Source organism: Rhea pennata, chromosome 5, assembly GCF_028389875.1.
Source record: "Rhea pennata isolate bPtePen1 chromosome 5, bPtePen1.pri, whole genome shotgun sequence".
NCBI classification, from domain to species: Eukaryota; Metazoa; Chordata; class Aves; order Rheiformes; family Rheidae; genus Rhea; species Rhea pennata.
The window spans coordinates 40107757-40123076 of NC_084667.1; the positions used below are offsets into that span (position 1 = coordinate 40107757).

A 15320-nucleotide genomic window follows, 5' to 3' on the forward strand; every position below is an offset into this window, starting at 1 on the left:
GTGTAACGTACATTAAATACCTACACTAGTAAGGTGTGACCTGCACAATATTCTGACCTCTGTCAATAAAGGCCTACAAAGCCAATCCCTTTTTTTTCTGCTTTACTTTTTATTGTCTTTAATACTTACCCGTGGTTTAGAAAAGTAGCAAATATTATTTATGAGAGATGTAGCTGATTTCATTTATCACAGTTTTTAGAAAAGAGTCATTGATTTCCTTTGGAGCTAATTCCCAATTTGTGTCAGCAATAACTCAGAGCAAAGTTAGTTCCTATGTAATGGCTAATAACTGGGGAAACCTAGAAGGCTGATCTATGCCACCTACAGGTGCTCTTGATTTTTCATTAAATTCTTGTTGTGTTTCCTGCTGCTCAGGGAGTATCTGCGAGTTCTTCTACTTGCTCTTCTGCACCCAAAGCACATTGTGTTCCCTGTTCTTATCCTCTGCAGCTGAGGTTCCCATTTGCTCCTTGCCAGCATTGGTGCTCTGTGTGTGTGAGATAGTTACTGGTTGCTCTGAGGGGGGTCTCCAGTGTGTCCTCCACCACGGGTTCTGCATGCCTCTGCACCTTGCCCCTGCTTAAAGGGCTCCTTGTTTCCTCATGCCAGGAGAAAGGTCTGTCCCCTCCACTCCTTCTTTCTTTCTCTCCCATGTCACACAACCTTAGGTTAGTTTTGCCCCCCCCTTCCCTAAGTCATTGGTCTTTCCATGTGTCGGCGAGTGAGTCTGTCTCATTCGCTTCTTCCTTGTTGTATTAGTCTTTCCTCTTTTAATAAGACATCTCAAGCGTGTGCTGGCACAAACTTAATACATACAGAGTTTTCTGTGAAGGAGGAGAACTGCTGGGATGTTAAGATATGGACTTTGCTTGGGAAAAGAACTGACGACTTTGAAGCAGCATTGTCCCCCGTGTCAGTGGGTTACCTGTGGATAAGGAGCTGTTGTGGACCGAAGAAGTGCGTAATAATTTATTTACTATTAACTTATTGTAATAGACTTAATTTATTTATTAATAAATATTCTCTCTTCCCTTCTACAGAATGAGTAGGAGCAGAATTACACCCTAGCCTACCTGGAAAGGGGATAGAATCTGTTAGTCACCAAACCATTCAGTCCAGTATTAGTGATGTACTGGGTTAGGTGGGAAAGAGCAAAGTGAGCAATAAACCATCTGGGACCTTACTAGTAGTTTGAAGAGCCTAAAACCTGTGACAAAAAAGATGTTGTGAAAAGCCAGAAAATGGACAGTGAAGTAGCAATTTGGCCAACAGGAAGCTGGGAGGTAGGGCAAATTTTTTCTAGTAGAAAGTATGAGGTTACCAGTGGTCCTTAAGGAGAACTCATTCTCACCACTCAGTAAAGGAGTCTATGGGGTGACATAGTTCTGTGAAAGAAAAGTGGGTGAGAAAAGCAGCCTAAGCAGGATACCTGCAGAAACCTACCAGCTTACCCTATTACTACTTCTACTGGATTGTCCAAACTATAGGCTACGAAAAGCTTATCATTATTTTTTTTCTGTTCCCTCTAATGATACTAGAGTGGTCATTTGTAAATTGTGTAATGTGCTACTTGGCATCATACAGTTTACAGGCAGGTGTGTAGTGGCTGGTTGAAAGCATAATGCAGCTTAAGGTGCATGGTAAAATGTCAAAACTTGCAAATTTACAATAGTGCTATTACAGATTTGTTTGAGATTTGTGTGTTTTCAATAGACATTACAACATGAGAGTGACTGTTTTGGAGTAATTTGGGTAGTTTCTGTCAATTGAGTAAAGAATTTCCAATTACAAAATTAGTATGGACTCACAAATATGCTCGTTTACTGAAGACCCTCTAGTCGATATCATCTGAAGTGATGCACTTGGAACACCTTAGGTATTTGCTTTTGAGTGCCTTTCATTCAAAGCACTGAAGAGCACTAAGGCTTTGTAGAGAGTTAGGTACCATAGTGTAGATGACTTTTTAACTGGAGCTATTGAGGAATGGCTACAGTGGAATGGAAAGTAAATATTTCATAGGGCCAGCAACTGTCTTGTATGGGATTCAGTGAAAAAGCAAAAGATACAAATGCTGTAAAATGCTTAAAATTTATTAATCATCATTTCTTTCTTTCATGAGGAACAAAATAAACAATATTCCAAGACAAAATGGAAGAAGAAAGTGTACCACAGCCAGGTAATATCACTAAGACTAAGAAATGGGGTAACAAACTCTGAAGGAAATGGCCCAGTAAATCAAATTTCCAAAAATAAAATAAATAGCAGTAGTACAGCTTTTTAAAACAAATCTCAGCTTCCTATGAAAGAATTTACATATAATATTATTATTATTACTTTTGTTTACAAAAATCCTTCATATGCCACTGTTGGCAAAATATATATATATATATATATATATACTTCTTCTGTAAACAGTTAACCACAAACAAAGTAAATTCCAAATTTTCATATAGTTACTATGCTGATGGTATTATGTAAACAAAGAGCAGTGTGCAGCAGCTTTTCATGACAAGATTTCTTTCTTTCTTTCTTTCTTTCTTTGTTCTTTCATTCTTTCTCAGAAGAATATGTAGGGAAAATGCCCATCATAAATTGCTTATGATATTGAAGTTTACAGTTTTGAGAAGATACAGCTTTCTATACAATCTAAATTTTCCTTAAAGCAAAAAGAAAAAAAGCTGAGAGGTACAGTTTTCTTAGTTTGTTTCTTTTCTCTTCTGGACTCTAGCTTTTGATCTATCTCAATGAAATGGAATGAAAATGTTCTAAAAATGGTCAGTCTATGTCAGTGGAAAGATTAGTTATTTTCAAGCGGGTGCAGAATGCAGTGGTAGCAAAACTTGATTTCCTACACACAATAATGTTTATTTTATGCCTATCTAGTCTATATTATGCCAGCAAGGGAAAGCCTCAAGCCAGGAAAGAGTGCAAACAATCAAACAACAGATGTCCAAACAACTTTATACTGTGCCTCTCAAGGTGTAAAAGAAAAGATACTCTAAGCAATGAGAGATGCATTGGAATGAAAACTGAAATAATATAGGAGCCAGGCAGAAGATATCATCTGTTCATCCAAGCTTCAGCTGCTTTTGACACTTTTGTATTTTTTGAAAGGTTTATTTTAGTCTATGTTCAACTCTTCCTTGTTTGGCTTCTTCTTGCTAATTCTCATTTTAGACCTTCCCTTTCTCTGGCAAGGCCTTTATCCCCTTCACTGATATTTTGGCATTGTTGATAGGGGTTTCATCGCTTTGAAGAACGCACTCAGTGCCCACACAGCTGCAGTTCTCCACATAGGTGTATAAGTAATTAAAGTGGGTTCCATCACTGCATGTCAGGGTCACTGTTCTTTGGCTGGTCTTGATTTCCTGACAGCACATGCAGTTATGTTCCATCATGTTTGCCTCTGTAGAATATCTGATTGCAAGACCAACACAAGAGAGAGATTCAGAAATGATCTTGTGAGAAATACCACTGCTGCTGTCATCCATTACTAGGCAAAACCAGAAGCTATGTGTTTGCATGAGGGGCAATTGCTCAGTATTACCATTCTGAGAATATTGTGCTGAAACATAAGTTGCTAATCACTGTAAAAATGGATGAAACTAGCTCTATGTTCCTAGCTCTACATTAGGACACAGAAAACATAAATAAATTAATCCAGATCACATATCAAGTCAGTCCAAAAACAGAGACTAGAATGAGACAGATAGCCTCACTTTTACGTGGGCTATTCAGCTTGGGTCTGTTCATTGTGGCATTGATCTATCTGTTAAAACCTGGTTAGTCTTGAGGTAATTAACCTTATATAACATCACATCTGTTAAAAGTTCATGTTAGCACAACAGACATGAGCAGTTGATGGCTGAGTGGGTGTTGGACATATAAATAAGGCACTTGCGATTTGCTTTCTGTTACTGATATAATGAGTAAAAAACAGGAAACTAGAGGTTCAGCTGTATACAAGCAAAGTGAGTAATGATCTTTTATACAACTTACCGTGAGTAAGCATTACAGCTGCCTTCACAGTATGTTAGCTCAACAGGCACAGGAGACACACATCCATTGTACCGGATGACAGTAGTGCTGTTGTGCTTCTTACAGCCTGAAGTTTCAGCAGATCAGGAGAAAATATGTTAAAATATGTGTACTTATAAGTAGACATCTGTATATGATAGAGGGTTCTAAACAGAAAACTGAGATGAGTGGAGCTGGAATAGGAACAGTGCAGTTCTCTTTTAATTGTTTATTGCCAAATGATAACTCTTCCCGTTTGTACTAGCAATGAATGAAAAAAATTCCCTTTCCTTATGCAGCACCAGTGTGCGATGCAAAAGAGCAGTGTTGTGCCAGCTCCTCAATGAACACCCACCTTCCGGGACTGGTTTCACTTTTTCGTCAAAGAGAATACATCTACAAAAGGTAGGAGAATAGCTACAAAAAGGCTAATGTTTAATGGCAGGGCATGGGAAAGTTCATCCTATACATGTTTTCAAAGGACTTGAACTGGGTAATGGAAATGTTCTATTCCTTAACACCCTGTTTCCTTTCTCACCCCAACGTGAGGCACAGCTCCCTAACTCATTCACCTATTCACCTGCTCTGCCTGTGCATCTACCATGCAAGATGACCTAATATGCTTAACAAGGCATATATTGTGTTTTTACTTAAAATGATTATGGCTTACTTTTCTGTGGTGGTGGTAGGCACTCTCTGCAGCAGCCATCCTGTGATATCGTGATGTCATCCTTGAGCGTGAAAATAGAACAAGATAACTCAGATTTCATATCTGCATACTAAAGCAGAGATCTTCCCTGCTTCCTAAGTTTCTCTAGTGCCAGAAAATTCTTTGTATTGAGATGGATGGGAGCAGGGCTAAACAGTAAGGGCATGTAATTGCTACTTCAATATAGTATTAATAAGACTCCTTCATAATCTGACATTAAGTGGGACTGAAACTGCCTTCCTATCATCAGACTTCAGTATTCAGATTTTAGAAGTAAAGCTTGTAGCAGATGAAGGGTATTTTGAGGGACCAAAGTGCAGATGAAGGATCATGTCAGCAAAGGTAATATAGTTAATGAAATTCCTTACATATGAGGGGCTGGTTCTGATCTACTCTGAGCTGTATCAAGATGAATTATTTTGCTAATTGAAGTAGCTTATTTTCTTTCCCGTTTGCTCTGAATTCTAAAAAGAATTTGTAAGCTTAAATAATTTAGGAATAAAAGTCCAAGTATTTTCCAGTAGGATTATTGCTCCTAGGATACCTGAAACTTTCGGAAATCAAAAACAGTATGCTGTGGCCTTTTCTCTAATACTTGCTCCATCTTTTTGCATTAGCAATGACTGTCACACCACCCATTTTAGTATTGATTTGCCCTTCTGAAGTGACATTTGATGAGGACCAGATTCAGACAGGATATAATCTGAATTATACTGCATATAATGCCTCTGCTAGTTTTTTTTGTTTGTTTTTTGGACATGGTGATCCTGTTACCACCTGTGCCAAGCCACATGAGAAACAAAATTGAGAACTGGTAGAAGAGTACTTACAGGATCACAGTTGTCTGGAATGGGTGGACAGCGTTCCTGTACAATGACTGGAATGAATTGGTCCTCATATTTTTCACATGTGTAAAATGTACAGTTATTGCCAGGTGGGTTCCAGACTTCTCCAACCTGAAAGTAGTTAAAATTAAATAAAAGTGAATAGAAATCTTAAATAAAGACAAAGCCCCAAAATGCAGTTTTTTGTCATTGCTCCTTGTTTTGGTATTGTTATGCTGTATCATGTTCTTGAACCTCCGATAATAGCTACTTGTCATATTATCCTACTGCTTTAAATCTTTTTCATTAACCAAGTGAAGAGGATATGTTTTTGTCTGGATACTCCCATGCTTTTTGTAGGAATAGGATAAGTACATGGACTAATTTTGAAAGAAGAACTTACATTTTGATAGTTTCAACCTACCCTTTTGTCATCAAATTTATAGAGTCTGTCCTAATCCCACTCAGATATATTGCAGAATTTCTGCTGGCCTCACTGACCTCTTCTGTCTTACAGCTCTCAGAAAACTTATGGTTGGCTGTTTGGGGCAGAAAACTGCCTTCAGATACATAAAAACAAAATTATGCTTTGAACAAAATGGGTGCTATATTTTCAGACTGAAAGCAAATATGAGCCCATTACTTTCACCTTTGTATTTTCTATTTTGATTTCTGAAAGCCATTGTTCAATATCACAGTTGCTTCCAGAAGCCTCAGGTTAAAACCAGAATCTCATAGTTCAAGGTGCTTTTTGAACCATGGGAGACAGTCCACTCCCTGTCTGGATAAGCATTGCAATCTAACATGAGAAAAGACAGAGCAAATAAATGTGATATAGAAAAGGAGAGGAAGGAGCAGAGGCTAGCAGAGTTCACCAAAATGTAACAGGAGTAGTTACTTTGAGCACATGTGTCGTGTTGTCTCTCACAGTCACTATACAAGCCACTGCCTTGCATGTGCCGCAGCATTGCCCAGGTATCTGTGTATACTTGTAACCCTGTTTTGAAAGAAATGCAGAGGAAATGACATTTGAGTTAGGACACCAACATTAACTCTGCTAGTTACTCGAACTGAGCAGGGTAAGAATTACTGGCTGCAAAATAGCACTCACCACTGGGCAGTACGTGTCACAGATAACTGGCTCGCACTTGACAAAGATGTGATGAGGGCTTGAGTAAGAGGAATTAAAGCAGGTGCATTTTTCACAGGGACCTGATGGGATGACAGCTCCAGGCTAGGGGGAGTCAGAAAAAAAAGTCATTATTAGTCAATAAAAGCAAGTTACTTAGTGTACATATAGACGTAGGTACACTAAGACCATGTACATAGACCAAAAGGAGCTGTGTATGGGCTAAACTATCCTTAAAAGTCGTTTTGATTGTTTTAGTTAACTAGAGTTTCGGTTACTGATAACATCAATGCTTTGCATTTTGGAAGGGACATTCCCTTACTACAGAAAGCAAAGCAGATAATACTCTTGCCTATAGGAAGGGTGTTTTATATCGGCCTTTAATAAATGATTAATAATGTTTTATCATGCAAAATATGGCGTATGACAGGAGTCTCAGAAATGTTGCGTTGTTAAGCTATGTGCAGATATATTTTTATAGTGAGTTGCTGTATGCTTACTGGATAGAAGGTGTCGTTGACTGCACAACCAGGTCCTGTTGGTACAATAAGAAAGGAAGAAAGATAGTGACATATATGTATAAATTTTAAGAAGCAGAAGTATGTGAAAATCTACTAATTTGATTTACAGATAAAAAAACACAGCTAATTTGCATCTTTCTCCTATATGGCTTTTATGTTCAACTTTCTAAAATATAGCTCAGAATAACACATGAAGACGGTACATGGTACTTACTGCATTCAAAGGAAGGACAGCATTTTCCAGGCTGTGTTGTAACTATTTCCTGTCCCATTAAGCATTTGTGTGTGACCTCAGGGCAGTGGCTAGTGTTGCAGTCTGTGTAATGTAACAGAACACAGAAAATGAAATCAGAAATTTTAAATGAAGGTGATTTTCTTTTGCACGAGCAAGAGCTTCTTAAGTTTTCCTTTTGGGCAGATATAGTAGTGCAGATGAAAATGTAAACAGGCTCATCTAGTGACTATCTCAATATATTTGCCAAGCCATTTTTGAAATGAATGAGTTTTTCTGTAACCTTTGGAAAACTAAGTATTGCCTGAGAAGAATAGAGTGGTGATTGCTGGAAAGAGGAATTTCCAAAGAGAAATTAGAACTAACTGGAAAATCTGATGTCTCTCAAATGTTTAGGAACACTCTTGAGAAATTTTTAAAAGTTAAAGAGATTTTTTTAAAGGCAAGATAAACTTTTGATAATGGTGTTTTTTTTCATGGAAAAATAAGATGTTTTGAATACTTTGGGTTTATTTTTTTAGGTGATGGCATTAAAGTTTTTTTTTTTCTTTCCAAAAGTTAAACTACAGGAAATTTTTAGTTACTCTTCTGTGTCTAACTGTGTAAAATCTATTAGTCTTTTAAGTTGTTCTCTTCAGGCATCTAGTAGATATTCTACAAGAAGGCTCTAGGAAGTGGGATGGGAAAAAAAAGCTTTATGAGATCAATTAAAACTATAAAAACCTGAGAAATTATTGCTTAAGTTCCCCACAATGAATACAAGATATTCATCATGATAAAGAACTCAAACTGTACTTACAGCACTCAGTCCTGGTACAGCATGGATCATCTGGTATCTGTATCTGAACAGGCATATAACCTGGATCATCACAATACACTGGTTTTATCAGAGGACATTTGTGTCTTGTACAATGCACTTTAAGAGTATGTTTGTCACAGACACATTCCTGGCAATCCTTCATCCATTTTTCTCCTGGCTGTACGAAAAATGAAAAAAAGAAGAAAGAAATTATATATAAATTCAAAATAAAATCAATCTTTTTAAATATTTACTTATTCATGGATATAGTGATACCTGATTGCATCAATGTTTTCATATTTCTAATACTTCTAGATTTTGTAAGAAAACCTTAGACCAAAACTATTCAGGAGAAGATTCTGGGGGTCACTAGAAGTTCTGAACATGTCCATGTATCTATCAATGTTTATTTATTTACGGAGATAATATGAGGGATAGAAAGGGTGTAAAGGAGAAGTGACTGAGTTTTGCATGTATTTTTATATATGACGTAATCATAGCACACACTCATTTGCACATTAGATTACAAAGAGAAGTTTGTGTAATTTTTGTGCAATTGAGAACCTAAGAATGCAGCTTGTCAGCATTTTCAGCAACAAACTCTGCTACTCGTCTGTCTGTTTGTCTCTACTAACTTTAGCTGGTCAAAATTATGTAAATGAAAGAAGCAGATATACCAAGTTTCCACTACTAACAGCTGTTCTCTCTCTCTCTCTCTCTCTCTTTTTAAATATGAGATGATGGTTATTGAAAGACTATCCCATCACTTGCCATTTAATGTCTCAGGAAGTAACATGTGATTTCAGCTATCAAACTCACAATTATTTTTAAGACTTAAGGGGAACAAGCATATGAAATTTTCTCAAACTTAAGCAAAACTTTGTTCTTGAGAAGCATCAAATGTCCTCTTTCTTCCCCTGTCTGTACTTGATATATCACATTGATTGTCATACTCACCCTTTTGGATATTCCACTTGGTTCCTTACAAACTGAAAAAGATAAAAGAATAGAGATTTATATTACTGAAAAACTACCCTAATGGAGTAAACCTGTTCAGTTTCTAAAACAGATACCATGAAGATACATCTAACAAGAAACTGAATATGCAAAGTAATCCTTTGGAAATGAAGGACAGAATTTCTCAATCTTGCTATGTCTGGCATAAATAAGAAAGGTGGGAAGGAGAGAGTATTGATCATTATTCAATTTTTAGATGGGGAGACTAAAGGAGCTTAAATAAACTGGACTGATTTGCCTATGATTTGACCATGTAAAAATCAGAGTAAAAATCAGAGTAAAACCAGAGTAAAAATCAGTAGAACTCCACTGACTCCCAGTCCAGATTTCTATTTATTCCTCAAAGTAAACACAGAGTACTCACCACAATCGAGGACACAGATACTGCTGTCTTCACTGATGAAACTCTGTCCTTCAGGGCAGAAACATCCTTCAGTTACACCATAGCCACTGTGCTCTACAGAGCTAGAGTGGGAGGAATGCATATATTTGAGTACAATGTTTTTGCTGTAAAGCAGGAGAGAGTGTTGAAGGTCACAATGTCATATACAAGGGAGACACTTTTTGAAATACAACAGGAAGTGTAGATTCATAGAGCTGATCAATGAGATATTTAAAACTTGAATAATTTATACAAATTCATGAAATATGCTTCACTATGGAAGTTTTTAGTAACTAAATTTTCTAAGGATAGTGAGTGAGTACATAGAAAAGAAGACAAAAAGTAGCAGTTGTAATTTTTTTGGTCTTTTCATACCTTCGGTCACAGGTAGCAGGATTAATGGGCCCGCATGCCTTGTATATTGTGTTTGGTGGACAGTCGTATGCTGTAAGAGAAAAGATGGAAATAGATCAGAAATTGGTATCAGATACCTTTTTGTAGCAAATATTGTTAGGTGCCTTTGTGATCTGGGGCTTGTTGGTAAAGATGTCTGTGTGTATTTTTCTGGTAAAATGCCATAGTCAAGTGTTAGATGCTAGGTGTCTTTACTGAAAAAACCCCTAATTAATAGTGCTTCACGCATACATTTTTGAGTTCTGCAGTACTTACGGCATATAAAGTTGGTCTTTTCTCTCCAGTCAATGCAGATACCTCTAGCAGCACACTCCGTAGCATACATCTCCAAACTGGAACACTGTATGGAGTCATCGGGTATGCGACAAGCATCAAAAACACACCCTTTGAAAAATGATTCTGGTGGTATCACATCATGGCATGGTTCGAAAACTCTTGAGACAGAAAAGAAACCACAACCTTTTCATGTAAACCAGTCATTACATAAAATTAGATCTTTTCAGACAGCATGTTCCTAGTTAAAGGCATATTGTTCTGTTCTTCAAGAAGGAATGCATTACAGGAAATAGAATTAACTCTAAGAATGGCCACTAATCTGGGAGATAGATTCAGAGTACGAGAGGTTAGGAAATTTGAAGCCCTCAGAACTGTTTTGAGCGTATTTTTCTGAAGAGGCTAATGGTCATAATGTTTGTGTATGTGTAAAGAACTCTTCATTTGCCTGACACCAGAAATTTGTTGAGGAAGGCAATTGCATTAGGTAGAGGAAAAAGGGATGCTAGAAGTGCTCAAGAGGTGGAAATATCTAATAGCTCATAAGTTATTAACACTACAGCAAGTATGTGGGAGAGGCTTTTATAAATGACCCAGCTAAAGAACAAGCTTTGATTATAGTTCACACTGATGTAAGATATAGGTACGTAGGAAACAGGCCTTTGTTAGTGCTAGTGCAGCTGTATATTTTATACAAAATGCACAAATATTGAAAACTACTTTTGGTGTTAGTCTGGTTGGTAAGCAGGCTCTTTATTGTTTGTACTAAAGGTCCAGTTCAAATTTAAAGTTCAGTTCTTACTTAAGTTAGCTAACTTAGTAGTTATACTAGTGGAAATAGTCTGGAAAGCAGGGAGGGAGAAAGATAACTTAAATCTATGCAATTGAAACCCAGGGAGTATGAATTCTTGTTTTTGTTGTGTGCCTGATTTGCTGAATTCTCTTCTCCTTGCTCAGGTATCTTTGGAAATGCAAGTCCTTAAAGAAGAACAGTTTCTTTTGCAGAGGCCTTTATATCCTGTCATTGAGCTGATAATTTCAGATATGATCACATGATAGGGCTATAGTTCTTACTCATTTCATAAAAAACTGAGAAAGTTTTCTCTAGGTTAGGAAGAGCAAATTGATTCAGTTTTTGACTTACTTGCTCATGATAAGCTTGCAAAGAGATGTATTACAGTGAGGCAATGGTGGAGGTGTAGTTACAATTGATGGTGGTACCCTAGGGCATGATGGGTTGTTACCAACGTTCCAGTGATGAGCCATTTGGGGACAGGAGGAAATGATCTTGCCACTTGGCAAGCGGCATTCATCTGATTTGTTATTTGAACATGTTCCTGGAAGATATCAGAGAGGAGCAAGGTAAGATGCATAAGCCACATCTGAGGTGCACAATACATGCCCGATTTAGAAGAGATTTGCACATGAAATGGATCAGATGCCCTGCTTCACAGAGAATGCTTTCCCTGCATTTATATGAATTTAATTCAGTCTGGAGGAAAAAAAAAAAAGAAAAAAAAAAGACCAAAACAGCCAGCCCCAAAACCAAAAAAAATAGATGGTCTTAATATTAAGCTATTGATCTTAAAGTAAGTTTAAGACCAAAACTGTCCTCAATTCCGTTTTACTACTGCTTGAAAATTTTCTGTCTATGGTGGGCCTGCATAAACAAAATGAATGAGAATAACCATGGGAGGTTAGAGAAAGAATCAGTAGCATATCTATCTTACCGCACTGTCCTTCAGTGTTGTTGCCAAATTTGCTGAAGGGGAGCTTCACTGAGAAAATCAGCCCACTAAAGGTGATGGTTGCACCAATCTCTGGTATTTCAACAATCATATTGATGCCAAGCATTGAAATAGAAATGCCATCTTTTTTGAAGCCTGGTTGGACAATCTTTTTATTGAAGTAAATCTGAATCAAAAAAATAAGAAATAAACTTCAGAATAAGAGCTGCTTCTATCTGACTGTTTTAAATAATGTATTTACTAATCTTCATAATTATGCATAAGTCACTGCTGTGTACCATATTCAATGACAACTTTCATTGCAATAACAGCATATGCATTCATTTCCAGCTTGCGTGGCTATATTGTTCCAGAACAATAGGAATAATAATAATAAAATAAAAACAGTAATGAAGTGGCCTCTATATGCCATGTTTGGGAAGACTGTGTGCTGTTGCACATCATTCTAAACCTAAGTATTTTATTGGTAACATCATTTTGTTTAATGTAAACTTTTCCACATAGAAATGAGTGGTAGTTTTCTTTTAATTGAACAAAATGTTCCTAACATTATTATATAATAACTTTGAAATTCCTACAAAATTATATAGTCCCAACACACCAAGATGAAGTCAAATGTGCCTGGTGCTATTTTTACTTAGCTATCGTCTTTATTCTTTAATCTAAGCTCTTCCATTTGCAGTCCATCTTACATTAGCTAATGAAGGTGGCATATTTGCTTAATAACTTTTTGTTGGGAGTTATTCTCCTACATTCTTCTCATTGAACTGAGATGATTTTCTCTAACAGGGAGTCCCTGGACTAACTGTTTCTGCATGGCTTTCTGGCTGGAGTGAATAGAGGTTGGTGTGGCTCTGTAAGGGCAGAGTGCAAGTTGACAAATGTATCCTCTCACCTATATGAGTTTTCTGACCAACTAACTAATTCCCCAGGATAACAGTGGCAGCATAACTGACTTCTGATTTTCACCAGCCACCAACACTGATTTAGGATCATGAGGGCAAAGGGACACCTCCATTCTGTCATTTTCTTAGCTGTACCTCCCTTCCTGGAAGGCAACTGGAAAGGGAGTCATGCCATGGCTCTGTTTGGTGTCTGAAGTTCCCATACAGAAGAAGGAATCCCTAGTCAGTCAACCAGTATGGGATACATACAGTCTTCACCATCAGAAAAGAAGTAGGCTTATCATCTGTTACTGTGTTTCTTCATAATGTGTTTACTTAAACAAGTGAACACACAATGTATTAATTTTCACGAAAGATTAATCTTGAAGCAATAGTGCAAACATTCTTTCTGTCTTCTCTCTGTCAGCTGTATTAGTCTGTTTCCTCCTGTTATTTAGATATATGTATGCATGAACATAATAGATTCATATTTGTACAGTGCTGTTTCTGATGTTTCTGACATTCATTTCTAGAAATGGGTGTACTATTTTTCTCCTAGTGATGCCTCTGTCTTAGTCAGTTCTGGGATATGATATTCTAACAGGCTGTATTACAGATGAGAATCAGTAAGGCCAATGGACCTTGTTTCTTTTTTTGGAAAAATAAACTTAGAGAAATAAAAAAGTATATATTTTACCACATTCTTCATCACACCATTCATTAGTTCACGAGTCAGCACCACTTCTGAAGATTTGTAGAAAATAATAATCGATTTAGGACAGGAAAGTCCATCTTTTGAATCACAGTAATAATTGTCAATGTAAACACGGAAGTTGTCATATTTAGGTACAATCTGTTTCACCAGGACATAAGTGCAGTTTTGAAGGAAAGTGTAGTAGATTCCATCAAAAGTAATATAATGAGGATCACCCCATCCACTGCACACACCTGATGGAGAGAAAGTATTCAGAAGATTGATATTAAAATTAATGTAGAAGAAAGAATTTAGAAACTTAAGAATGTACTACAATTTCTAGAGCAATCCAGAGGAAAAAAAAAATCCCCTTGTAGTCTGTGCAAAGTTTCACTTGATTCCTAAAATTTAATTCTTTAATTTACTGATGCTTACATTGACATTCATAGCGGTAACAGCAGCCATTTTCATCAGGGACCAGTATTGGTGGATATCTGTTGGCACAGGTGATTTCCTTTACAGGTGGGCATTGTGTTTGAATTACTTTTTCTTTGTTGTCTCCCTCACAGAGGAGTTCTGTGCAGTTGGATAATTTCATTCTTTGGCAAGGCTGCAAAATGAACAAAAATTGCTGTCACAGGACTTTGCAAACAGGTATGAAATTTATCCATATTTTTAATCAAGTAGTATATAATGTTTCCAGTGATAGTGGTATTGAAAAGGAATATATGTTCCTTCTCTTGAGCTTGTGGTATTAATGATTTGTAATGTTGATTACAGGCATTTATATTTCTGAGGGTGACAGGGATGATCCAAAACTGTTACTTGCTTTCCTGATCTGGAACAAAGGCTACAATGTACATCTCCACTGCTCCACTGACAGTACAAAATTAACAGTATTCTACACAATTAAAAAGGTGGGTTATGCTGAAAATGAGTGGTAGCATTAGTTGCAGCTATTGCTTCTGCATAAGGAATTCTCCTGAGTTGAGGGTTTTGAGGCAGGTTTTAGGTTGAGAAAATAAATGTCCTTTGCCCTGGCTTTTCCTCACCATCAGCACAGATCATTCCCCACCACCACCAAAAAAAAAAAAAAAAAAAGATAACATATGCAAAAATGTATGTCACTTATGCAATAGAGTGCTTTGAAGCCTGGATGTTTTACTAAAAACAAAATCACTAGAAAATGTTATTGCTGTTCTCTTTGTTAGTTTGGAAAAAATTCTATTGAGAAGGCATGTAAAAATTGTACGTAATTATGCAGACATGGGAATGTGAATTATCCATCACTAAAACCTTATTTTGGCATTTCAGACATATAAATGTAAAGAACGAAAACTGTTTCTTCTCGGGGTCAACATATAACATATTTTAACTCAAAAGTTCTAAAACAACTCAGAAATTACATACCTGTAAAGGAGGGTGAGTACTAGAATAACAACCTGTGGTATATGTGCCACAAGAGGTAGTAGAAGGAACTAACGTAGTTGTGGTAGATATTTCGGGGGAAGTAGTGGTAAAAGGAGTAGTAAAAATACATGGTCCTGTGAATCGTTCAACTGAACATGTTTGACTACAGATAGCGTAAAAGCTACATCCATCACTGTCTGTTCTGTTGTAAATAACTTCACCTAAAAAAAAAAAAAAAAGGAAAAAAAGAACAAGAGAGAAAAATAA

General features: G+C 36.8%; 1 protein-coding gene across 1 annotated transcript in view; it reads right to left on the reverse strand.

The window, feature by feature from the left end:
* Nucleotides 1–3173: 3173 nt before the first annotated feature.
* The window catches only part of LOC134140779 (mucin-5AC-like), a 56432-nt gene continuing 44285 nt past the window's right edge, over nucleotides 3174–15320 (reverse strand). Inside the window, exons 31-44 of the mRNA XM_062576353.1 lie at nucleotides 15054–15274; nucleotides 14079–14253; nucleotides 13647–13897; nucleotides 12048–12231; nucleotides 11462–11654; nucleotides 10300–10478; nucleotides 10006–10075; nucleotides 9613–9713; nucleotides 9189–9220; nucleotides 6662–6784; nucleotides 5557–5682; nucleotides 4688–4748; nucleotides 4000–4105; nucleotides 3174–3417 (exon numbers count right to left, since the gene is read on the reverse strand). Coding sequence (XP_062432337.1) covers nucleotides 3174–3417; nucleotides 4000–4105; nucleotides 4688–4748; nucleotides 5557–5682; nucleotides 6662–6784; nucleotides 9189–9220; nucleotides 9613–9713; nucleotides 10006–10075; nucleotides 10300–10478; nucleotides 11462–11654; nucleotides 12048–12231; nucleotides 13647–13897; nucleotides 14079–14253; nucleotides 15054–15274 — 2066 coding nt within the window. The remainder of the gene's footprint in view (nucleotides 3418–3999; nucleotides 4106–4687; nucleotides 4749–5556; nucleotides 5683–6661; nucleotides 6785–9188; nucleotides 9221–9612; nucleotides 9714–10005; nucleotides 10076–10299; nucleotides 10479–11461; nucleotides 11655–12047; nucleotides 12232–13646; nucleotides 13898–14078; nucleotides 14254–15053; nucleotides 15275–15320) is intronic.